At 36.3% G+C, this 25,298-nt stretch overlaps 1 protein-coding gene across 4 annotated transcripts in view; it reads right to left on the bottom strand.

The window, feature by feature from the left end:
• The window catches only part of ZNF516 (zinc finger protein 516), a 150,952-nt gene that overhangs the window by 69,365 nt on the left and 56,289 nt on the right, over positions 1-25,298 (bottom strand). For all 4 annotated transcript variants that reach the window (XM_043976690.1, XM_043976694.1, XM_043976692.1 and 1 more), the window contains one exon: positions 20,051-22,091. In XM_043976690.1, coding sequence (XP_043832625.1) covers positions 20,051-21,956 — 1,906 coding nt within the window. In that variant the 5' untranslated portion in view covers positions 21,957-22,091. The remainder of the gene's footprint in view (positions 1-20,050; positions 22,092-25,298) is intronic.

The raw sequence follows: 25,298 nt of genomic DNA, 5'->3' as shown, positions 1-25,298 counted from the left end.
AATTCAAAACTACCATAACAACTTGGATAAGGGATGGTTATCAATTAGATTGAAATTAATAAAATTCAAATTAGAAAGAAAACACCCAAGTCAAAGAAAAACTGACTCTTATATAAGCTAAATGGGTTTCAGAAAGTTAGCATTGGTTTTTGAATAAAATAACAGGATCATAGTGAAAATAATTAGATTATAAATTATGATTCTGACTGCTTTACATGGATAAGACATTTTTTGAGTATCCACATCTATCTATCACCCAATATTTGAGCAAGATGGCTGAGAAGAGAACAATCAAATAACTTAAGGATTGAGAAAACAGCCCCTTTGGAAGAAGACCAAAAAAAAAAAAAAATGAGTCTATTTAGCCAGGAGAAGAGAATGCTGGGTGTAACCAAGGATGACTTAATGACAGTCTTCATGTACACACATATGAAAAATGATGAGCAGAAGTTTTCCATTTCTCTCAAAGACCAACAAGCAAAACCAGACTTGCATTATAGTTAGTAGGCCAGAGGTTAGATATTAGAAAGAACTTCCAGAAGATAAGCTAGTGGATATTAGAATGCACAAACAATAAAAGTTACATAAAACAATATCCTTTTTTATTCATTTTGACAATGATTCAATTTGATTTAGGGAGCATTTATTGAGGGCCTATGGTAGGTAGTGGAGCCAGACAATAGAATAGACCAGAAACTCCCTCTAACAATGAAGGTCAGCACCTTTTCTGCAGCTCATATTCACAGTTGCCTAGAGCTAAAGTGACTTGACCAGAGTCACATATAAGTCACCCACCTTCCTCTCTCAATCCATTATACCATGCTGCCTATCTGCAAGCAATGCAGATACAAGGGCAAAATGAAATATAGTTTCTCCTCCCACTGTAGACTTTCCATTCCCCCAGGGAAGGGTACAACATTTACACATACAAGAAAGCAAAATATGATCTGAGAAAGGAAAGAGCACTACTAAGTAGAAGGATCAGGAAAAGTTTCTCCTTAGTAGGAGGTGGTGCCTGAGATGAGCCTTTAAGGACAAAAGTACATGGCTCTAAGTTTAATTTTGCCTAAAACAAGACAGAATGTTCTCTCCAAGTACTATTCAGTTCTACAATTCTAAATATTTAATCTTCTTACCACCTAGTGTTTCTGTGAAGACACTTTTGCTTGCACTATCTCCACACACAAAAAAGCGTACCCCAAAACATTTCCTTTTCTGAGTACTTTACTATTTGGGGGACTGTACAATTTCACCACTGAGTACCATGCCCATATTTAGCAAAACCTTTCAAATGCTTCAGCTCATGAGTCCCAGGACATAATCTACATTCAGTCGTTTCAAATGACAATAAATATGCTTTCCTCCCAGAGTCTTTTTTTTTTTCTAAATGCAAATTCAAAGCTTTTTCATAACCCAGGAAGGAGAAAGTTACTTTTTTAAACTTTAAGTTCAAGAAGTCCCTCTGGGGATGGGAAAACAGCACAAAGACTTTCTTGCATTCTTCTCACTACTACTTACTTAATTTTCACTGACAGCACCTTGCCTCAAATGCCATTTAAGCAATAACGCATGGTAAGACATATGTTGTTATGAGATAACACACACCTCTGAAATGCAGTCGGGTGGAGTTGGAGCCTTCAGCTGACTCATGAATGCCTTATCTCAAAGTAACACCAGGTTTAGGAAAGTCTTCTATTTCAATTATAGACCCATCTCTTAAAATAAATTTGAAATCTGTGTTTGCATATTCTGTTGGCATGGGCTGGGGGTCGAAGGGAGAATAGGAGGGACTTCAGCTTGGAAGGGATTTTAGAACTGCTCTGTAGCAGCTACAGCTAGCTAATGGAGTACATGTCAGTAATTCTTCCATAGTTTGAAAACACAATAAAGAATTCCCAGAATAGTGATTTGCAACAGATTTTCATTTTCAGATGTACTTGTTTAGTATATTTCATTTTCATTGAGAATCACAGGGAAAGTCCACACACTAAAATCAGTTCAAAACTAGGGGAAATGTTGGGCAAATATGCCACCTAATAATCATGTCTCATTTCTCTACCCTGAATTAGTTAAATAGAACTCTACTCCTAAACTCTAGGACCACTTCATTGCCCATCAGGAGGATGTGACCAATATAAAAATATACTGAGGGATGAAAATCAATGAGTTGTCTGTCCAACGGCATATCAAAATCTAGGGATAAGCATTTTTATCAATTTCATTTTTTTTTCAGTATGAATAATAGTAAATAAATCTCTAATTATTATGGATTTCACTTAGGAATCTGCCGTACTCTGGGGTTTAATCCAATTATTACAATCTCATTTGCTAATAGAAAAGTTTGGAGAAAGATGAATAGAGAGTCCTTCATTCTATACTCTGCAGGAAACCATGGCAGTTGTGAACACCTTGAGTAAGCACATGTTGGGTGAATTAATACTCAGAGGATCACTGAAAGAGGAGACAAAAGGGGAAGAGGAAGAGGAGGACAGAAACTAGTAACAAATGAGAAAAGATATATAAAGCACCTAGAAAACCTTAAAAAGACACATTTATCAATTTATGGTCTGCCAAGAAATTTACATACATGATCTTATCTGCTGCTCTCAACAGCCCTGTGAGGTGGATGGCAGCTATTATACCCCCATTCTAAAGATGAAGAAACTGATATTCAAAAGAGAGAAAAGCAAACAAAAAAGGGCTCATATGCCAAAAAAAAATATTTATATCAACTGCTTTTGCAGCCCCAAAGAAAAGGAAATTAAGGGGGTGCGCATCAACTGAGGAATGGCTGAACAAAGTATGCTATATAAATGTAATAGAATACTATTGTGCTAGACACTTGACACTTACTAGGTGTATGACCCTGGGCAAGTCACTTAACCCCAACTGCCCCACCAAAAAAAAAAAAATACTATTGTGCTATAAGAAATAAAGAAATTAACATTTTCAGAGAAAACTGGGGAGACTTGTATGAAGTGATGCAGTGAAGTGAACAGAACCAAGAGAACATTTTACACTGTGTCAAGATAATGGAATATGGTAGATAAGGGGATCTAGCAGATACTCAAAGGCCCACCTGGAGATTAATCTAAACTGAATGAATTAAATGAGACTGACTGACTTCTGATTAGCCTACTTCCAGTTAACTAGATTGTAAGCACATCTGGCTGGTCCTTAAGAGGGTATTGTTCTCAGAAGCTAAAAACTTTGAACTTTACATCAAGACCACCTTCGGTCCGGTGAACCAATGAATTTGAATGACACTAGCCAATCAGCTTGAAATCCTCCCACTTCTGGGAGGAAAATATGAGGGAGGAAGTTGACGCTGGCCGAGGACTGCTTCCTCTTTTGGTTGGAGATATCAGCTTGGTGGCAGGACATCAAGTGGGAGGATTAGGAAAACTAGAATTTCCATGCTATAAGAAATCTGTTCTCAATCTTTCTCTCTCTTTACTGTCTTATATCTTTTAATAAACCCTTAAAAAACTTACACTCATTTATCAGTGATTTTAGCCAGTTTCCCCCCAAAACTGGGGGTACAGATTAGAACCCACATTTAGAATTTTAAATTACACAACACCATAACAACTACATTTTCAAAGAAGACAAGTTTGAAGTCCAGGGTCACAAAGTTATTAAGTTTCTGATGAAGGATATGCGCTCCCATCTTTCTTAACTCCAGCCTAGTACTCTTCTCACCCTATTATACTGGCTCCATTCATGACTGAATCTTATATTTTAACACAGATAGAAAACCCTTTGCATAAGAAGTCACAAAAAAATCCATTCTATTCTTCTAAGAGGTAGCTAAGTGGTGTAGTAGATAGAGTGCTGAACCTGGAGTCAGGAAGCCTCATCTTCCTGAGTTCAAATGTGACCCTCAGACACTAGCTGTGTGAGTTTGGGCTAGTCCCTTAACGCTCTTTGCCTCAGTTTCCTCATCTGTAATATGAGCTGGAGAAGAAATGGCAAGCTACTCCAGTATTTTTACCAAGAAAACCCCAAATGGGGTTATGAAGATTTAGATGACTGAAAGCGACAGAACAACCATTCTCCCCAATAAAATGCCTTTTTCAATAAAAATGCACAATAGGTTCTCTCAGTGAGTTGTATAATTGTAAACGTGATCTGCTTAGAAAATCGACTTATTAGACGTTTGTAGACATATCTGTATATACACGTGTATTCGTTGTGTATCATCTAATGTAATTAAGAGTGAAAGATATGGACACTGATATAGGAAAGTGGATGGTTGGATGATGATCCCAGGGGATAGTGGAAAAGCATAATTGCTCCTCTTACCCCTCAATAGGTCTTATAAAATCTGTCTCGGACCAAAGAAATTTGGGGGAAATTCATTTAGCCAACTGAACTAATCATCCAAAAAGAAACATAAGTAAATAAAGAGAAGAAGACAGCTAAGGTTAGATCTCTAGGATACTTCAGAATGATTCGATTTAACATCCCCAAAGATGTTTACTACATTCATCAGCATTCATGATCACCCATAAATATGGGGCTTTAACTCATAAACATAAACTAAAAAATTCTGACCCAGGATAGAGAATAAAGGCTGTAAAGCATAGTGTTTATCCCTCAAATACCAAGGAACTTAATATCTACACAATGTTGGAGGCAGGCCTGCACACTTGTAAATGTCATGCTTCTTTATTACCCTGACTTTTAAATCAGTCTCTATAATTCACTTATAAGTGCTTTTAAGGTCTGCTCTTCAATACTTCCCCCCCCCCCAATTCCTGCCTCCAATTGTCTTGGTGACTGAAATTTTAGATATTTTTTCAGCACATAATGGACCTAGCAAAAATCATGTCATATATATTTGACATGAATAGTTCATTCAAGTCCCATGTAATTTTTTTTTAATGCATGATCTTTATGCTTGATGGTCAGAATCTTTTTAAAGCATTTCTAACAAAATGTATTTAATTGCTTTAATGTTTTTGTTTTTTTCCAAATTTCACTACAGACCAAGCATACACAATGAATTATTAGAATAGAAAATGGTCTTTAGCATTTTATACGTGGCTTACAACCTTATATTCCAAGAGTACTATATTTCTTAGTTTTGAAAGGGCAATTATAAGTTTCCCCATAATAATTCTTCCTTTTTATATATTTCTATCACTGGCTAATACATGTCCTAAAAAAATGAAAAGTTATAAAGCCAGTCACTACTTCTATTCCAATAGCAAAATATTGACTGCAAATCACTTAACACCAATCATTTGGGAATCATGTAAAAGGCACTAAAAGTAAAGGCCAGCTTCAAAGCAAATGAAACATAACTGAGACTTAGACATAAAACAAGACCCTAATTTCTGTGTCAAACTAAGTCTTTTTAGCTGATCAATCCAATTACTTAACCTACAATCAAACCAGTTTAAATTTTAAACCTTTGCTGATTTGCTATATTAAGGCAGAATTCTATAAATTTATGATATGAACAAGGAAAAAATTATGATTTAGTATATTACCTTCTACTCATTTAATCTTTACTAGCTATGTCACTATGGCCAACTCAGCTACCATCCCTGAGCCACAGCAGCCCCATCCTAAGTCAAGTCAACAAGCATGTATTAAGTATTTGATGTGTGCTAGGCATTGTGTTAGGTATTACTGAAAACAGTCTCTTCTCCCAAGGAGCTCACAATCTAATGGATGCAAAGAAAAAACAAGATCCATACAGAATAACTAGGAGACAATCTCAGAGGGAAGGCACTGGCATTAAAGAGGATCAAAAAAGGCTTCTTCATCTACAAAATGAGGATAATAACAGCAACAGCCAAGTAACTGAGTTGCTTTGAGTGTGATAGTCAAATACAATGATAACTATAAAGCCTTTAGAAGGCCTTAAAGTACTGTTTAAATTTCAGTTATCATCATCATATTGATTTAGAAGCAGTCTAAAGTCTGTCACATATAGACATTATAAGTTATCTTACCTGATAATATTTTATTTTTATTAATTTTAATTCACTTATGCACTTTTATCAACATTGGTTTTTTTAACATTTAAAAGTTGGTCTTTCCCTTAATTGCATTATAAAGGCATGGGAACAGGAACTGTGTTTCCTTCCCATTTGTCCCAATGCAAGGCAAGCATTCTTTTGGTAAAAGAAAAAATTGCTTTTAAAATAAAGTCCCTCATAAGGCTTCAAATTATATTAATTAACAGTTAAAATTGCAAAATATTTAACGACCTGAAAACAATGCTTCAAGTCAGTAATAAGACAAATAAAGGCAGCAGGGTAGCACAGCAGATAGAGCCCAGAACTTGGAGCCAGGAAGACCTGAGCTCAAATCCTGTCTCAGACACTTAATAGATGCATTACCCTGAGCAAGTCACTTAATTCCTCCTAGCCTCAGTTTCCTCATCTGTAAAATGGGAATAATATTCTAGCACCTACCTCACAGAGTTGTTTTCAGGATCAAATAAGATAACATGTGAAAGTTTTTGCAAACTTTGAAGTGCTATGTAAATTCTTGCTAGGATTACTATTAATATCATTTTTATTATGCTTTACAAATCCAAACAACTCTGGGCTTTTACTTCACACCTAGCAAAATGATAAAGATGATAAAAGAGTCAATATTGAAGGAGTTGTGGAAAGTTGGCTCCATTAATGCACTGTTCGAGGATTTATGAATTGGTCTAACCATTCTAGAAAACATTTTGGAATTATTTGAGGGAAGTTACTAAAATGTCCCTATCCTTGGACTCAGAGATTCCACCACTAGGTATATACCCCAAGGAAGTAAATTATAAAAAAGAAAAGTCCCATATAGACAGCAAAATATAATAATAATAAGTGCTATAAGCAGCACTTCCTGTAGTAGCAAAGAGTTTTGAACAAAATATATGCCCAATAATGAGGCAATAGCTAAACAAGTCATAGTATGAAATGGAAGATTATTGTACTTTAAGAAATAGTGACTACAGGGGCAGCTAAGTGGCGCAGTGGATAAAGCACTGGCCTTGGATTCAGGAGGACCTGAGTTCAAATCCAGACTCAGGCACTTGACACTTAACTAGCTGTGTGACCCTGGGCAAGTCACTTAACCCTCATTGCCCTGGGGAAAAAAAAGAAAAAGAAAAAGAAAGAAAGAAAGAAATAGTGATTATGGCAAATACAAAAAAGTATGGGAAGACTAATTGGTGCAAAATGAACAAGCAGAACCAGGAAAAATGTGTGTGTATATGTGTGTGTGTGTGTGTGTGTGTGTGAGTGAAAGAGACATTAGAAGATTGTCTTCTTCAAAGAGGTGGGGGGCTATGCATATGGAACACTACAAACAATATCAGACTTTTCTTGATGTATTATGCTTTGCTGAATTTTTTTCTTTTTTTTTCTTCTTTTATATAAGGGTTGGTTCTCTAGGAAGAAAAGGGAAAGAGGGGTACTAAGGAAAGTGGGTGACAAAAAAACAGTTATCAATGTAAATTCGTCTTTTTTTAAAAATCTACTCTATGTGAATGGACATAGGAGAGAGGACAGAGAAAGAATGCACAAATCTAATTTTCTTTTAAGGTATTTCTTAAAGAATTGGTCGGATATTATGTAGAGGCATTTCTAGACAAAATTGGTGGTGTATCTTATCTATCTATGATCTTTGCATCTCACCAAGCACCTGTAACTGTGCTCTCCCTAGAATAGGTCCTCAATAAATGTTTGCTAGGTTAAACTGAAGAGAGTGGTATTATGTCTTTAATCACCTTCTAACTCCTTAGCGTCCTACTTTTCCATGCTTAGTATCCATTCTACTCCTCTCCCCTGGGAGAAATGCCATTTCATGATGTCCCCTAGTTGTCCTAGGCCTTTCATATTGGTGCCTTAGACCTGTTCTCACCAGAAATGCCAAGATATAAAAATTACCTTTATATCATCTCCCATCTTTCCTTTATTAGACTGATAACAGCTAAGAGTTGAGAAAAGCAATCTGATTAAAATAATTTCTGCTAAGGTACAAATGACTATTTCTATTCCATGGGGCATTTGCATTTTGAAATAGTGTGCTTATCTATCCAAATGAATACAACCAATTGGCAGAATTTCAAGAAATGTGACAACTTGAATCACAGTTCTGCAGACAACTGTACCACAGAAATTTGGGGGCAGGTCTTTTTTTTTTTTTACTGGTAACATAAATAATATTAATGAATAATGTCTGATGTTCAATAAGATATATTTTTTTTAAATTCTGGGCTATTTCTCTTTGAAAAGTAAAGTCATTTTATATTCAAAATCATTTTGTACTCAGGCAAATGAGTTATGTCTTTTGTACTCCTTACACCCCCAACTATACTCTAATGCAATGTTCAACACAGTAAGAATTTAGTTAATTCACAAAATACTTACCATCCTAGGAAGAGACCAGCAAATTAAGAGGCCCAAATAGGCAAACTTTGTAAGGACACTAAATTGGTTATTCTCCAAGTTATTGGATACAATTATCTCTATCTATTGCCACTGATATCATTATTTAAAACATACTTCAATAACTAATTTGGATATTCAATAGGAAACAGTAACCATAGAACATTTGGAAGATATCAGTGCATTTTCAGTGCTCAAATAATTATTCTGTATTTGGCAGAAAGAACTAGAATAATATTCAGATCACACATGTTTTTACTGGAATGCATCTGGCACAGAACAGTTAGCCCAAATGTCTTCCTAATCTAGGACAAACCTCTTTCAAATCACTGGTTTTCTTTGCAAACAGAGTAGCAGAGTAGAATGGAAATCTTCTAAATGGATAATGGTGCCTTGAACACAGAAGGCCTTAAGAAATATTTCCTGAATTTGAATTGGTATTGAGAGTATGTATAAAATAAAGTCCAAGTCTCAATAATAAAATTGTTACTTTGTAGACATTCATCCAGGATAAAGATTACTAACATTAAATATGGTAATAGATAAATCTAAAGAAATAACTGGGAATAATAAACCATACTTTATGCAAACAAATATGGATGCATTGGATCAGCTCATAAGCATAGAAAGTGCTCATAAATCTACAAACCTAGATTAATCCCAATACAAATTATCTAGGAATCATCCAAATAGAAAATATTTAAATTAACAAATGAAAAATTAAGAGCATATTCCAGGGAAGACTGAACAATAAAATGGCACACTCACTGAATAAAATTTAAGTGCTTGAAAGCCAGAAGTTTAAGACTATTAAATAATTCACCACAACAAACTTACTCCCAACATGAAAACTCATCCCAGAATGATGCAAATCAAATAGTATCCACCAGCTTTCTTTAAAATATCTACCCAACTGTCCAAGTCAATCTTATATAGGATGGAGGAATATGAGATTAGAGGGAATCAAGAAGTTTTTAATTATGCTTGGGATTCTACTGATGATCATAAATTTCATACAGCAAATGGACTCGGCCAAGCAGACCAGTGACCAGAGCTAGGACCATAATGGTTTTCAACACCTTCATACTCTAGATCAGATGTTCTTAGTTTGGGGACCCTGAATTTGTTTACTTTTTTAATATTTTGATAACTGAACATATTGAAAATTTCATATTCAATATATGCAATATTTGTAACCCCACGTCTTTTATGTATATAAAAGCATTATTCTGAGAAGGGGTTGACAGGTTTCACCAAAAAGGTATCCAGGACACAAAAAAGATTAAGAAGGGCAACTAGGTGGCACAGTGGATAAAGCACTGGAGGATCTGAGTTCAAATCCAGCCTCAGACACTTTACACTTACTAGCTGTGTGACCCTGGGCAAGTAACTTAACCCTCATTGCCCTGCAAAAAAACAAAACAAAACAAAAGATCAAGAGCCTTGGCTCTGGTATTTAAATAAAGGGGATATTTTGGAGAACCCTCACTGGACAGATATTACAGAGTGCTACTATCTGGCTGAGAAAGGTTACACTATGGATAATGAAAGTTGTAGAAGTCTATTGGGCCTATAAATTCTGGGCCTTACCCTGCACAGCATGATGACTAAGTGTTTAAGTTGCCTGTTCTACAATATACAAACGCCAGCCACCCCCCAATTATCCAACTTTTTATAGGCATTCAGAACTTTGCTCATTCCAACCCATTCTTATAATCAATGCCAGCATTCGTTATACTGAGTTTATCAACCCCACCATGATTTCATATTTTGTTGCCTCGTGACTTTCAACATTTTTTTTCAGATTTATAGGTGCTCTCCCAATATAAGAAGAGAAACCAAAGATCTCACTTAAAACCCATTGCTGTATTTCCTCTGTTTTCTGTACCATACCTAGAAGGCTCTCCCTTCAATTCTACCCACCGACTTCACTGGCTTCCTTTAAGTTCCACCTACAATTCCACCTTTTACAGGAAGCCTTTACCCTCATAATGCTAGTGCCTTCCTTCTGCTAATAATTTCCTACTTGTCCTGTATATAGTTTACTTTGTATACGTTTTGTTTGTATGTTGTCTCCTCCATTATATTATAAACTCCTTAAGGGCAGAGATTGTTTTATGCTTCTTTTTATATCCCAGGGCTAAACACAGTAGGCACTTAATAAATATTTATTGATTGATTTATTGCACCATGCTCTAATATAAGAACCTATAATATTTCCCAAGGTCCCCTACCTCTATAGGAAGTAAAGATTATGAGAACTCACAGAATTTATGAGAATTCATTGGCATGCAGAAGAAACAAGAAAATATTTCTATAAGTGACCTTCTTAGGCTATAGGATTTTGTAACGTCCCAATTGTCTTTGGTATCAGAAGTGCAAGCTAACTGTAGAAATAGATTTAACATTATTTTTGCCCTTTCCCATACACTAGTCCTAAACAAAATACCCCAGAGATCAAGTGAATGTTACCAAGAGTCACAATGACAATAACACAGAGATGTGCAGAGTCACAAGTGGTGAAAAATCACATCCTCTGGGGAATCAGATCTCTAAATGCTGAAACCTGCCCAAGAAACTCTGGAGAAGGGAGCCACTGAGATAGATCATGAATATACATTGAAACATTAAATCTAAACAGAATATAAAGGGCAGCAGGGCAGCTGCAGTATCACTTTGCATTGCTACAACACTTCTATCCTTTAAAAAAAAACACCTTATGAACATAAATAAATATTAAACATTAGGTCGTTCAAATGTTAAGCTACCTGAATAATATGACTACTGGGTGCTGTTTTTTTTCCAGACACTACTATACAAAATTCGTCTCCTGGTTACTATCATTTCTCATGATAGTAACTCATTATAATAGGAACCGTAATTCAATTTTGCATTGTTATTTACTATCTCTACCCTCACATGCACACATGTGTGTGGGCATGCACACACATACACAACTGATTACATGGCACCCAAGATGTTAAAGAAATATGTTAAAAAAAAAAAAAAGCAGATGACCATTTTCTTGAGCAAAGCAATGACGCAAAAAATATCCTCTATGTGAGCTCTGAAAGGCAGTTAACTATGTAATGGTCATATCTCCCACCCTGTGAATGAACTATTTCCGTCAGCAGCCTAAATTATGCTGTTCCAGAGCCATTTTCTAACCACACCCTCTACTGTCAGCCAACTCCCAGCTGACATCAAGCTTCAATACTTAGAGCCCTGTCCCTTAGCAACACCTGCACTCAACAAAACCACTGGTTATTCCCAGCTGCTTTTTGTCTTTCTTCCAGCTGATCAGGCATGGATGATTTTAGAATAGGATTCAGAATCATGCTCCCTACAGGCTCTTTCTACACCTTACCAAGCTCGTCACTCTTTGCAAAGCCCCACGTGTCTCAAGACCTTATACTTGTTCTTCTCAGTCACTATTAATAAATGCTACTTTCAAAAAGGTGAGCTTGGCTAGTATATCACAAACAACCTGAGAGTACTGAGTATAATAACAGTTTACACTTTTAAAACACCCTCATATGCCTGTTATCCTATTGGATCGTCATAAGCTATCAAGAAAGATACCGCATGTTCTGGTAGCCTCATTTTACAAAAGAGAGCTGAAGCTCAGAGTAGCTAAGCATCTTAAAGAGCTAGAATGCAGGACTTGAGCACTGCCTTTCTCACCTCTAGGACAAGTGATCTTTCCATTATTCCAGTTTGCTCCAAGCTTACATCCTTTCTTGGTGAAAAGGGAGATAAAGTGTCCACTTAAAAAGGAAGATAAAAAAATTAACTACCAGCATCAATAGACTAGAGCAGGGAGCAATGAGTCAAAGAAACAAGGAGAAGATTATCTGATCAGAAAATAATCTGAAGAATCCAACATCAATTTGGCACCTTTAACCTTACCTCATGTTACTTCTACTCTGCAATAGCTGTGATCTTCCTGACTTCTATAAGAAGAGAGACAGCAGGATGTAAGAACATGAACCTGGCTGTCAAGAGACCAGATATCCAGTTCTGGCTAGACTGTTATTTGAATTTTATTTGTTTGGACCCCTTGCATAAGTAAATCTCAAAGAAAGTATGAAATCAGAAAAAATAGGACCATATAAATTATTTATTTTGCTTTGGTAAATCAAGATTTTGCTAGAATTTCTCAAATAACTATTTAATGTTTATTCATGTTTTCTCAACAGTAGATAGGTAAACACAGAGTATAGGCAGCAAGGTGGCAAAATCGATAAAGTGTTGGGATTTTAGTCAGGAAGATCTGAGTTCAAATGCCTGCCTCAGATACAACCCGTGTGACCCTGCATGTCATTTAACTTCTGTTTCTCTCAGTTGCCTCATCTGTAAAATGGGGGTAATAATAGCCCCTATCTCTCAGGATCAAAAGAGCTAATATTTATAAAGTGCTTAGCACAGTTCCTAGCACATAGTATGTTCTATATAAATGTTAGCTACTATTATTTTGTTAATTATTATTAAAGGCATTTCTTATTATTATATCATTTATTATATGTATTATATAATATTATTTATTATAATATATTATATTATTTATTATTATTATTATGGCATATAGAGTGAAACGGTCTGGTCTCCCTACCTCTAATCCCATTCCTTTTCAATCAATTCGTCATACACACTGCTATCAGCATATAGCCTCAATTTCAAAATCTGTAAAATGAAATGATGAATTAGATAAGCTTTAAGATACTCCCCAGATTCTCTAGCCTAATAATCTCATCTTCATAATGCAATTAATATCACTCCCCTACCCCAAACTGTCCATACTGCCTGCCAAATACAGTCCAAGTTCTTCAACCTGACATTCAAAGATTTTTTTACATTCCAACTGCAACCCCTCTACTAGCAGGGTCTTCACATAGTGTGTTTAACTCATTTCCTCACGAAAAGACTAAGGAACAAAAAAATTATGCCATTAATTTGCCCAAAGTCATATGGCAAATCACCCTATCATACCAAAATTTTTTAATTAAATATTTCAACCTGTGTCTGTTTCCTCACCTTTAAAAATAGGGTCAATAACACCTATCTTGCCTATCTCACAGGGCTACTATGGGCATCCAATGAGACATGGCTAACCTTAAAGGGCAAGAGGGTAGCTTTAGTAGACTATGAGTACCATGAAGGTACCAACTTTTATTTTTGTCTCTCTGCAGATCCCATGCCTACCAGAATGCCTAGCATATAACAGAAACTTAATAAATGTTTGTTGCATTGAATTGAAATGCCATTTTCATTTTTCCCTCAATCCTTTAGAAATGTAATAATTTATATACCAATACACTCTCATGCATACTCTTTTTAATGTTACTACTTTTGGTAGCTCTAGCCCATAAAGTATCAATGTTTAGGACTAAATTTTTCTGAGATGGGGTTGTTTTTCTTCCCTCTGTTAAATCACCATTTGATTATTTCTTGCCTCTACTATAAACTTTTCTGTCTCACTTAATTAGTTTTTTTTTTCCTCTCCTCTTCAGTGTTCACAACATTTCCCTTTATAGTATTATTTCTCTAGCCTCTTCTGTGGAGTCACTGGTGAAGTAATTTAACGAGAATAAAAGATTCTTACAATCCAATATCTGAACATGTTTAATAAATAGCAATCCACCCAGTGTCTAAGATTCTAATAACATTAAAGCCCAAGTCCCAAGTCTCTAAGCTTCCTCTGTGCAGGTGCCTGGTGTCATTAAAAGACATGCCTAACAGCACAATGGGGAGAAGATACTTAGGCATGGCTACCTCTTCTCTAAAGTGAAGTAAACTCTAAGGAATATGTAAAAGGAAAACACCTAAGTTCCTCATCTAGGAGAGTTCAAGTATAAATGGTAAATAGGCATAGCCCCCAATCAACATTGGATCGAGAACTAAGGCTCTTTCCTTAATAGAGTTACTTTGCAGAACATTAACGTATCCTGGGAACTAGATAAGAGATTAGTACAATTTATGTACACTACAACACAAATGATACTCTCAAAACTAAGCCAGGTTTATATTCAAAAGATAAGCATTAAATTAATTTGGAATATGAAACTGCTTTGAGCAACTAATGGAGTAAAAGTAAGAACATGGAGAAGAATTTCAGCAAATAACCAGTTTCTCTTTTTAAAAAATATATATCTTCCCTAAGTTCACCACTGCTGCTTCTAATTTCTAAGTCATTTTTGCTATACATATCAACATTGGGTCATACTATGATTCCTCCAAATGAAAAATAGGGTGATATGTGAGGTTTCATTCTCCTTAAAATTATTCTCCTTAAGTCTCCTAAAGATAGAAGACATTTGTTTAAAAAAAAATAGCATCGATCAGATGTCATAGAAACAAGTATCTTAACAAGAAATGGCTTGCAATAATTCCATTTTAAGGAATTTAACTAATTACTAATAAAAATTAGGTATGTTGGAATCAACCTTTATAAAAGTTAGTGAAAGAGGGGTCAGCTAGGTGGCTCAGTGGATAGAGTGCTGGCCCTGGATTCAGGAGGACCTGAGCTCAAATCCAGCCTCAGACACTTGACACTTACTAGCTGTGTGACCCTGGGCAAATCACTTAACCCTCATTGCCCCGCAAAAAAAAAAAAAAAAGTTAGTGAAAGAACTGAGAAATATATGTATAGAATACATTTACATATATACTTATTTGTCTAATGGTACCATATCTAGAGCAGGGGTCAGGGAGTGAGGTCAGGAGAGGGAAGGGAAAAAAAGAAAAAAAGAAATTTACATGATACCTTTATTATATATTTTAAAAGCATAGAAAGCTGTACATAATGAATTTGCAATTTCATGTGCAATCATCCTTGTTATTACACTACGTTATGGAAATTCTTGTTTTATTCCATAAATTAAAAATAATTTTTTTAAAAAAGACAGTTTAGAGAGCAGTTGTAATCAAGTGGTAGGGTGAGAAGCTAGACTCCAAAGAGTTAAAAATTTAGATGACATTAAGGAAATTAAGGAAATGAGTGCAGATTACTTTTTCTTGGAATTTATGAAAGGAAGAAAGTTTGAGCAAATGTTAGGAAAGTATAAGATTTGAGGTTTGGGTTGTTTTTTGTTTGCTTGTTTTTAAGGACCTAGGTATATTTGTAGGTGGCTGGGAAGAACTCAGTAAATACAGAGAGAGAGAGAGAGAGATTGAAGATGCAGGAATGAAATGATCAAAGAAGGGAAGCTTCCAGGCTCAAGGAGGAGACGGGCTCAAGGACATCCAAAGGAGGGATGGCCTTGCCAAAAAGAAGGGCTACCTCTTCCCCAGACACAAATGAGAACAGAACAAGGAATGGTGTAGAGGGGTTTAGGAACATGGCATAGGGAAACTCGCAGAGGATGGCCTTGAGGTAGTATTTTTGAGCTTTTCCTTGTGTTGTTCTCTATGCTCGTCACCAGGGTTTGAGAAAACAAAAATTATGCATTCTAGTTTTTTAAACTTTCTGAAGTACCTAGTGGTGATTTGCAGAATCATGTGTCTATAACAAATATATCATTTTTTTCAGTTAATCTAAGGTATTGCAAGCTATAGCTTTATGCAAGAGAAAATAAATAATTTAGTACCTAAAAGTCAAAGAAACATCCAAAGATAGAAGATAAAATTTTAACACAACCATGGCTCTCTGGGCAGTTGTCACAAGAAGTGAATAATAATTTCCTCAAGATTACTGCTATAACTTTTTAAGAGTGATTCTTCAGGATTCCATTACTTTATGTGTGTTCAATAAATGTTTGTCAGCTTGCATTTCTCTAGCAAGAAAAGCTCTCATTGGGCAGCTAGGTGGCCCTGGAGTTGGGAGGACCTGAGTTCAAATTCAGCCTCAGACACTTGACACTTACTAGCTGTGTGACCTTGGGCAAGTCACTTAACCCTCATTGCCCAGCCCCCCCAAAAAAAGAAAAGAAAAGAAAAACTCTCATCAGGCATTCCTCTCATGAGAAGAATGATGTGAGGATTAACAAAAGATAATTTTAATGTTTAAAGTGTTAAGTGATGTTAGGAGCATTCCTGGAAGTCAGCACATGTTCTTTGAAGGAAAGAAAGACACAAAGAGGGTTTGAAAAACAAACCTAGAAATATTGGGAGCTTCATCTACAAACTAGTTTCTTCTAAGGACTTGTCCAAATCACATGACCTCTGACTCTTTTCATAGTAGTTAAATCAGTAAATTAAGTACTCTTTACTTCAAATCGGCTTTATGAATCTGTGATTTGATACTCTTCCAATGCTCTAGTTGAGAGTCCTAAGTCTAGTTCTGGTTCCCCCCACCCAAAAAAAGTGTCAATTTATAAGCAAAAATAGCCAACCCTTTAAATAGGAAATGGCAACTTTAGCAGGCAATAATGCTTCTCAGTTTTGTTAATAGCACAATCAGTTTATTTCATGAGTTACATATAGTCTAATCCACAATATTCTATTTCCTCTTACTTCTGTAGTTTACAGTAAATGTGTAAGCTACCTGTTCTACCTTGTCAAGGCCTTAGCCTTACACTAAAATGTGTAACTTCTTCATATGGCAAATAATAACCCTAACCAACACCCTTATGTGAGAAAACACTAACACTAACAATAAAAATCCCCAAATACAGTGAAAACTATTTGCTTTTTCTAATTTCTGGTATTTAAAATTCTACTGGGCAGATTAATACTAAGTCTCTGACTTTTTTTAATGGTATAAAATAAGCCAAATAATCATTTTTCTCAAATGATAAACTGAACACTCAAAATGAAAAACAAAACAATGCTAAAAGAGATTAGCATTAGCCTGACATTTTTATCCAATCCTGCTCTGAAAAATTAGGTTCAGCTTTATTGGAAGAAATCCAAGAAAGTCTATAGTTTTTGGAGAAAAATGAAAACTCCTAAAAAACATTCAAAGTTCAGAATCAGTTTCTCACTGGGCCAAAACAAAAATTCAAGGGTACTAGAGTGCACTTCTTTGTTGTACTAGACAACTCCAATGAACACAGACCTCATCAAATGAGATCACATATGCAAAACACTTTAGAAACCTTAAAGCACTATACAAATTTTAGCTTATCATTTTATTGACACTAATAATAATAATAATAATAATTCAATAGTCTTAGGCATGCCAAATTCCCAATGAAGCACCTGGGAAATCTGTCTTCATGGGAACTCAATTCAGAAAAGAGACCCCAATCATTTTAATGTATTTAACAAGACCCAGATCATTTGCTACATTTCACCACCCTGGTTTTCTCACAATGTTGCGCTTCATTTCCTTTTGTATTTTTCTCCTTCCTCAAAAAGTCCTGTACACTTCAACTGATACGACAACAACTAATTTGTAGCCCTAAAGTAGGACCTTGGGATTTTAACCTAAAGATAGACAAGATCACTCACGACCAGGATCATTTCCACAATGACTACAATGACCTCTCTTCTTCAAGCTTTCTTGATTTAGGATCCCCAGGGCTGACAAGTAATTTCTAATTTGACAGTTTAAGCCCTGTGCAAGAATTCCTTGCAAACTATGTTCTTCCCATTAATTATTCCAGTCCTTGAATAGGGAAGTTGTGGAATTTTAAGATAGCCATGCCAATCAACACAACTCCTTTTGTTTTCCAAGATCCTCCTATGTATTCAGCTTGGCTTAATCTGCTGCTTTCTCCAGTTTCAAAGCATGAATGAGGTACTGCCACTGTACCTCCAGAAACCACGTTTCCTGGTGTTCCTCCTTAAGGGTATTGGTCATGCCTGTTATAATCATGATGAGTAAAACTGCTGTTCCACCTAAAGCACCAAGTTTTGCATTTTTTCTCAAACAATTTATAGCTGGTAATGATGAAGAACCAAATAGAAGAGACAAACCAGTTCTTTTAATACTAAGAAATTATACCCAGTCTGTCATGAATCAGGCTGCTCAAAATATTGTCTAGGGATTAAGTGTTCATTCAGGTGTGGTATGTTAACTCTTTAAAGGACACAGGGTGTCATTTAATGTTCCCGAAATAACAACCTTCTGCAGGATAGGTCAATATTCTGGAAGGCATGAAAGGTGTCATAACCTTTTTCAAAGCATCCCTCGTCTGCTTAAGATAGTCTTAAAATGAAATTGGCTGGTGGGGTGAGAGGAGAAGAGAGAGTAGTGGGAAAGGTATTTTCATTGAAAATTAGGGAAAAAAGGTCATTTTAAAAATAAAAAATTTGTTTTTTAAAAATGTTTAAGGAGTCAGTAACTATGGGATGCAGGTGGAAGCTGAACAAAAATCATGGGAAGGGGAACACAGTGGCAGCTGACAGCTCCTTGATTAAACAGGTCAAGCTTCAAAGTGCCAATTAACTGGGTGAGAAGCCATGATTTACCTCCTTGAATGAACATCGTAATGTCAAAAGGCATTACGCTTAGTCTGCTTTGCACAGAATTCATGAGTAAGAAATAGACACAGAAAATAGACTATATATCAGATATTATCAGATATTATATACACATAGAATATGTATAAGATTATCACGATGTTGCACCTGATTTTACATGTGCATACATATGTATGTATGTATATGTATGTGACTATATATGCACACAGATTGCCTTACCTCAGTTTTCCTACCTTTAAAATTGGGATCATAATCATAATCTTGGCCCCACCTAGCTTAATACTTTTGAGTATCAAATCAGCTTATGTATGTGAATGCAATTTGTAAACTATAAAGTACTATACAAATAGAAAATGCCATTACTACTTTTTTTTAATTTGTGAGACACTACTATTTCTTGTTCTTTACTGATAAAGAATATAGGTACCTATAATTGGTATAGTGTTCCCAAATAATTTCTATAGCTCCTTAGTTACAGAATATGCCTTGAGAATAAAGGTATATGAATAATACAAAATCTTGTTCTTTCAAAAATTATTCTTTGTACAAATAGCTAATGCAAACATTACTTCCACATAGAATTAATAACATATATGTAATATTCATGGTCATATGAATACACTTCAGAATATAATTGTTGTATTTTCAGATTTTACAAATGGCAAAATTCATTACTTGTTTTGTTGGTTGAGAACACCGTTCAGCTGACAAAGCAGGTAAGTCCAGTTCAATGACTAAAATGCTACTTTCCCCTTTTCCAGAATAATTAAATAAAATTGGAAAATGATGGAGAAGAAAGCAGACAAATTAAACCAAAGAAGTTTACAATGCTTCTTTAAATATTTAGCTACTACTTGGAAAGTAATCTGTTCCAGTTAACAAGCATTGGACCCAGAGGACTAGTTTAATCCAAGGAGATTAATTATAGCTGCATAAGAGTTTAGAGTTTTTATTTAATGCATCTGTATAAGTTTGAAAGGATAGAGGGAGATAGTGATTATGTGTTGAGGGGTTGGGGAAGAGAAGTAGTGAGGAGGGGTAGAATATCAAGAAGAAAGAAATGAATCTTTCAAGTGTGAAAAAAGCTGCTTCCTGAGCTTAAGAGTTAGAGTTGCCCAGGAGAAAACACTAGCAGAAAAGTGTCACTAAGGGTAATTTATGCAAAAATGCAAGAGCTAATTAATCAAAAGGAACAGAGAAATGTGCAACAAGAACAAAATACAGTTGTGAGGGCATGCATCTAGTAAGCAGAGTTAACCGAAAATTAAAGAAAGATGGGGCCTTACCTGGTAATGATTCTGGGGCTCCCTCCTCAAAGCTGTCATCTGCACCCTCCTCTCCCATCCCAGAGGTCAATGAATCCTCAGGAGCTGAGGCAGACCCAGGACTGCTGGGCTGGCTGGTAGAACCCGAGTCCCCTTCACTGGTAGAGCCATATCGTTCTCTCTGTGCTGTGGCCCCGCTCTCACTGCAGGTCCGGCGATCTTTCCGATGTACCCTGGAATGGAGCACCATTTGGTGGTATGTGCGGAAAATCTTCCCACATTCAAAGCATTCAGTTGACTTATTATTATTCTGGGTTGTCCGGCGGCTCTGACGAGAAGATGGTCTATAATCCGTATCACCCTGAACTACAAAGCAGTTGTCGCCTAAGTGTACACCTCCAGTCTTATCTGAGCGCCCTCCTGAAAAAGTCTTCCTCTTAGAATGGCCAGAAGTCTGGGAATCTTGCTCCCGCTTGCGCTTCTCCTGGCTCACAAGGATGTACTCCCTCTTGTCCTTGTCATAGGTGACATCTGCATCTGCCAAGGTTTCATCCCACCCTCCATACTTCAAGTATTCTGAGGGTTCAGCTACTTTTCCTTTGGTTGCCAACTGCCAAGCCTGGTAACTGTTGACAGGATCCAGTTCTGCGACTCTTTTTCCAGACTGCCCACTTGTAACTTTATCTCCCCCTCCAGATGGTCTCAAATTCAGGCACTGTAAGAAAAACTGCTGTGTTTCACATGGGTCTAGGCTTCCAGGCACTAACCCTTGGGTTTTGTCTTGGGTCCGGCTCCCTTCCACCTTGCGGTGCACGGCATTGTGGACCTTTAAACTCTCTAGGTTTGTAAACAAGTTCCCACACTTGATGCAAACTTCATAAAGGGACAAGCCAGTCACAATAGTTTCTTCCTGAATCACATTATTGATAGTAGCTATGGGATCCAAATCACTTTTTGGTTTGTTTTTGTTCCCAGTTTTGGGGCCATGAGATTTCATGTGATTTTTGAGAAACCAAGGCTCTTTAAATCTCCTGCCACAAATGTGGCATCCATGGTCAAATGAGCCCCTGTGCTTCTTCATGTGAGCTTTAAGGAACCAGGTTTGACTAAATGCCTGACCACAAACTTCACAAGGAAATTCCCCAGGGCTGAGCTCATTCTTGCTATTCTCCACATAGGCCTCACCATTTGGAATCTGAGCTGTGATATGGTCCTTTTCAATATGGTTCAGTAGAGTCTCCTCTCTCAAGGTCATATAGTTGCACAGCCTACATTTGTATGGCTTGTGGATCTGGTGGATGTGCTGTTCAAGGTCTTTCTTCCTCTCAAACTTGCTTTTGCAGAAGGTGCAGTGGAACGTAGAGGCTTTGTCCTCTTCAGCAGCAGGGGCATCAGCCCCCGTGTCTTTCTTGCTGCTCCTCAGCAAGATTTTGCTATTTTCCATCTGGGTAGCCCCATTCAGTATCTTGTTGCAGGCTGAGGTGCTCTTGGTGGGACTAGTACATCCATCAAGGCCTTCAGATACTCCCATCTCTCCAAGCTGTGCCTCTCCCATCTCAGATTCATGTCCTTGACTTAGAGTCCCTGTACGATGGCTCCGAATGTGAATCTTCAAGTTGCCTTTTTGGGAAGCTCTGTGGTCACAGTAAGGACATTTGTATGGCTTCTCCCCAGTGTGCTTTCTCATGTGTTGTGAAAGGGAGCTCTGAAATGGAAAGCTTTTGCCACAGATGCAACAGCTGTGGCACAGGGACCTGTCCCCATCCACTTCATTGTTCTTATTTGCCTTGCTGGGACTGGAGGCTCTTCTCAATTCCATCTCTGCCTCTCTGTTGCGATCCATCTGTACTTCTGCACCATTAGCTGTGAAGGGGAAAAGGGCAAGCTTTTGTCCAACAGTGGCAGGTAGAGTTGTGCTTTGGATCATGCAGTCTTGAAGAGCAATTGTTTTATCTCTTTTTTTTCAAGTGATATTTTCCTTCTCCAAAGGCAAAAGATGTTCCCAGTGTGATTATGTTCAGGCATGTTCTAAGTGAACCATACAGAGGAGGGCAATAAGCACCTGAAATAGGAAAAACATATGAAAACTAATGTAAACTAAGTTTCAAATGTAAATAAGTATGCTTCATATTCAATAGATAGCCCTCTAATTTCCCCTAATTCAAAAGTATTATCCCACTTCTTTGGGGAAAAAAAAAAGCACACTCATGCAAACAAAATCAAATAAATGTCCATTCGAATATTTGTTTTCCTTAAACAAAATACATTGTTATTCACAGAGATCACATGCAATAATCATCATTAAAAATGTATCAGGGGCAGCTAAGTGGCGCAGTGGATAGAGCACCGGCCCTGGAGTCAGGAGTACCTGAGTTCAAATCCGGCCTCAGACACTTAACACTTACTAGCTGTGTGACCCTGGGCAAGTCACTTAACCCCAATTGCCTCACTAAAAAAAAAATGTATCAAAGTCTAAACAAGTGTTAGGGCAATAAGGAAAATTGCCTATGTGAGAAAAACCTAGGTTACCAGTCATAATAATGATGAGAAGAAAAAAAAAAAAAAGATGGGCAGAAAAGCTGGGAGGAAGGAAGACAAAAAAGGAGAGATAGGGAAAAAAGATAGACACTGGACTTGTAGTCAGAGGACTTTGTTTTGAAATCCAGCTATACCATTTAATAGGGGAAGCTACGTGGTGCAGTAGATAGAGTGCTGGGCCTGGAGTCAGGAGATCTGAGTTCAAATTTAGCCTGAAACACTTACTAGCTGTGTGACCCTGGGCAAGTCACTTAACCCTGTTTGCCTCAGTTTGCTCATCTGTAAAATGAGCTGGAGAAGGAAATGGCAAACCACTCCAGTATCTTTACCAAGAAAAGCCCAAATGGGGTCATAAAGAGTTGGACAGGACTGAAAACAACTGACAAACAACAACAAATAATATTTACTAGTCCTGTAACTTTGGGCAAGTTATTCAACCTTTTTATGTGCCTCAAAATCCTCATGTATAAAATAGATATAATATTTACACTGCCTACCTCAAAGATTTCTAATACTTAAATGAGATAATGCATGTAAACTTTAGAGCATTATGTCAGCTACATTATTAAGAGAGAAGAGACAGATGGGGAATGGGAACAATCTTTATGATAAAATTACACAATAAATTTTTGAATGCATTACAAATATAAGATATAATTATTCTATAGATTAAGGTAACGAGGTAGGCTAGCAAAGAAGGCCTAGCAAGGATGAAAAAATCAAGAGAGACCTGAGTTCAAATCCAGAGTCTGACTTACTAGAAGTGTGAACACTGACAAGTCACTTAACCATTTAAGCCTAAGATTTCTGGCTTGTTGAAATAGAAATAATAATACTTGTAATATTGATTTCACATGGTTGTTATGAAGATCAAAAGAAACAATGTATATAAAAGCATTTTGCAAACCTTTATGGGACATGTACATGTTAACATTATTTAAGTAAGGAGATGATTTAACTAAGTAGAGTCATCATGGTGTCAATCCATCAATAAGCACTTATTAAACATCTACTTTTGTGCCACAGGGGATACAAAAAGAAGCAAGAGATAGTCCCTGTCTTCAAGTATCTTATAATCTAATAAAGGAGTAAACAAGCAAACAAATATATACAAGCAATTTATATGCAGCATAAATAGGAAAAATAACAGAAGGAAGGCACTGAAATTAAGCAGAGTTGGGGAATCTTCTAGTAAAAGTAAATGGGACAAAGTCTTTACACTGGTCCTGCCTCCATGACTAAATGAAAGTACAACCTTGAGGGACAAATAGTATAACAAAGAAAATTGGTTTAGAAGTCAGAAGATCTAGGTCAAACCCCTAGATTTTTTTGCTTACTAAGTCACTTCATCTCTCTGGGCTTTGGAATTCTTACCTGTAAATAGAGCAGGCTAGACTAAATAATCTCTAAAGTCTCTTTCAACCTTAAGTGAAGATACTATGGATCATATACACAAACCAGCCATTTGAAAATAGGTATCTTTTTCTCTAAATGACCAAAGCACCTCTGTGCCAATGTGCCAAAAAACTGTGGTTCATTCAAAAATCACTACTGAAACATCTGAAAGATGGGCATAAATGGCACTACCAATCTACAACTAAATGGGTGATAAGCAGAATAAACAAAACAATCAGTAAATAAGAAATTTTAATAACTTTATATTTTCTAAAAAAATATGAAAGCAGTATAAATTGTTTTCACTTGAGCAGTTTAGACAACATTTCTCAAGTCAGAACTAATAATCTGATTATCTGTGAACAGCTCCTAATGGTTGTCTCTACTTTTGGACAAAACTTCTAAAGATGCAAACATAAAGCCTACATCTTTAACAACATATTGTTAAATACATATTTTATTAACAAATGTAAAATAAAAACAGTTCACTTATTAAATGCTTATTTAATTGAATTAAACTGACACAAAAAATAACAGAAATTTCTGTATCCATGTATATCCTTAAGTAGAGCGAATGACATAATATATGTAAAGTGCTTTGCAAACCTTAAAATGCTATATATAAATGTCAACTATTATTATTATTACATGGAGTGATAACTTTATTTAAGAGGGAAAATTTTCTGTGGAGCAGATGGCCTGAAACTCACGTTAAGCCTTCAGCATCACTACTTTACTTGATTTAGCACTTCCTGTTCAGAACATGAGAACAACCTGTAGTAAGTTTAATATTCTGGTTAAAACAGAAATAGTCTCAGAAAATGTACGGCATGTCTTAACAAGATGTCCTAATGGTCAGTTATTAAGCAATACTGAAATGCAGATGTAAACTTGAGTTTTAAAGTATTATAATAAATTCAACTATTAAAAACACTGTAGCATTATTGTATTTAGTAACCTTTTTTAAAAATTAGGCATATTATATATAGCATACATACATATATATACACACATACACATATGTACTCAATACATTTTGTGACAAGATCTGTCACTCATGCCATTCACTAGCTTTTACCATCTGCCTTCCCTTCCCCCACTGCCACCACTCTTTAGCCACCAAAATCAGGAGGGGAGACCATATGTCACCCCTGTAACTAATGAGATAAGAGAAAGACTATTGGTTGATAGCAGTGGAGGCAACTTGTAACCCACAGCCTTTAGGAGCATGGGCAGGAAGTTTCCCAGAAGTGTCCACTCAGAACTAAGAATTTTTTACAGTTGCTGATACCCTTATTGCCTGTTACTTCCTCACAATGTTTTAGTCAATGTTGTA

The sequence above is a fragment of the Dromiciops gliroides genome, chromosome 1, assembly GCF_019393635.1.
Source record: "Dromiciops gliroides isolate mDroGli1 chromosome 1, mDroGli1.pri, whole genome shotgun sequence".
Taxonomy (NCBI): domain Eukaryota; kingdom Metazoa; phylum Chordata; class Mammalia; order Microbiotheria; family Microbiotheriidae; genus Dromiciops; species Dromiciops gliroides.
This window is presented reverse-complemented; position numbering and strand designations above follow the sequence as displayed.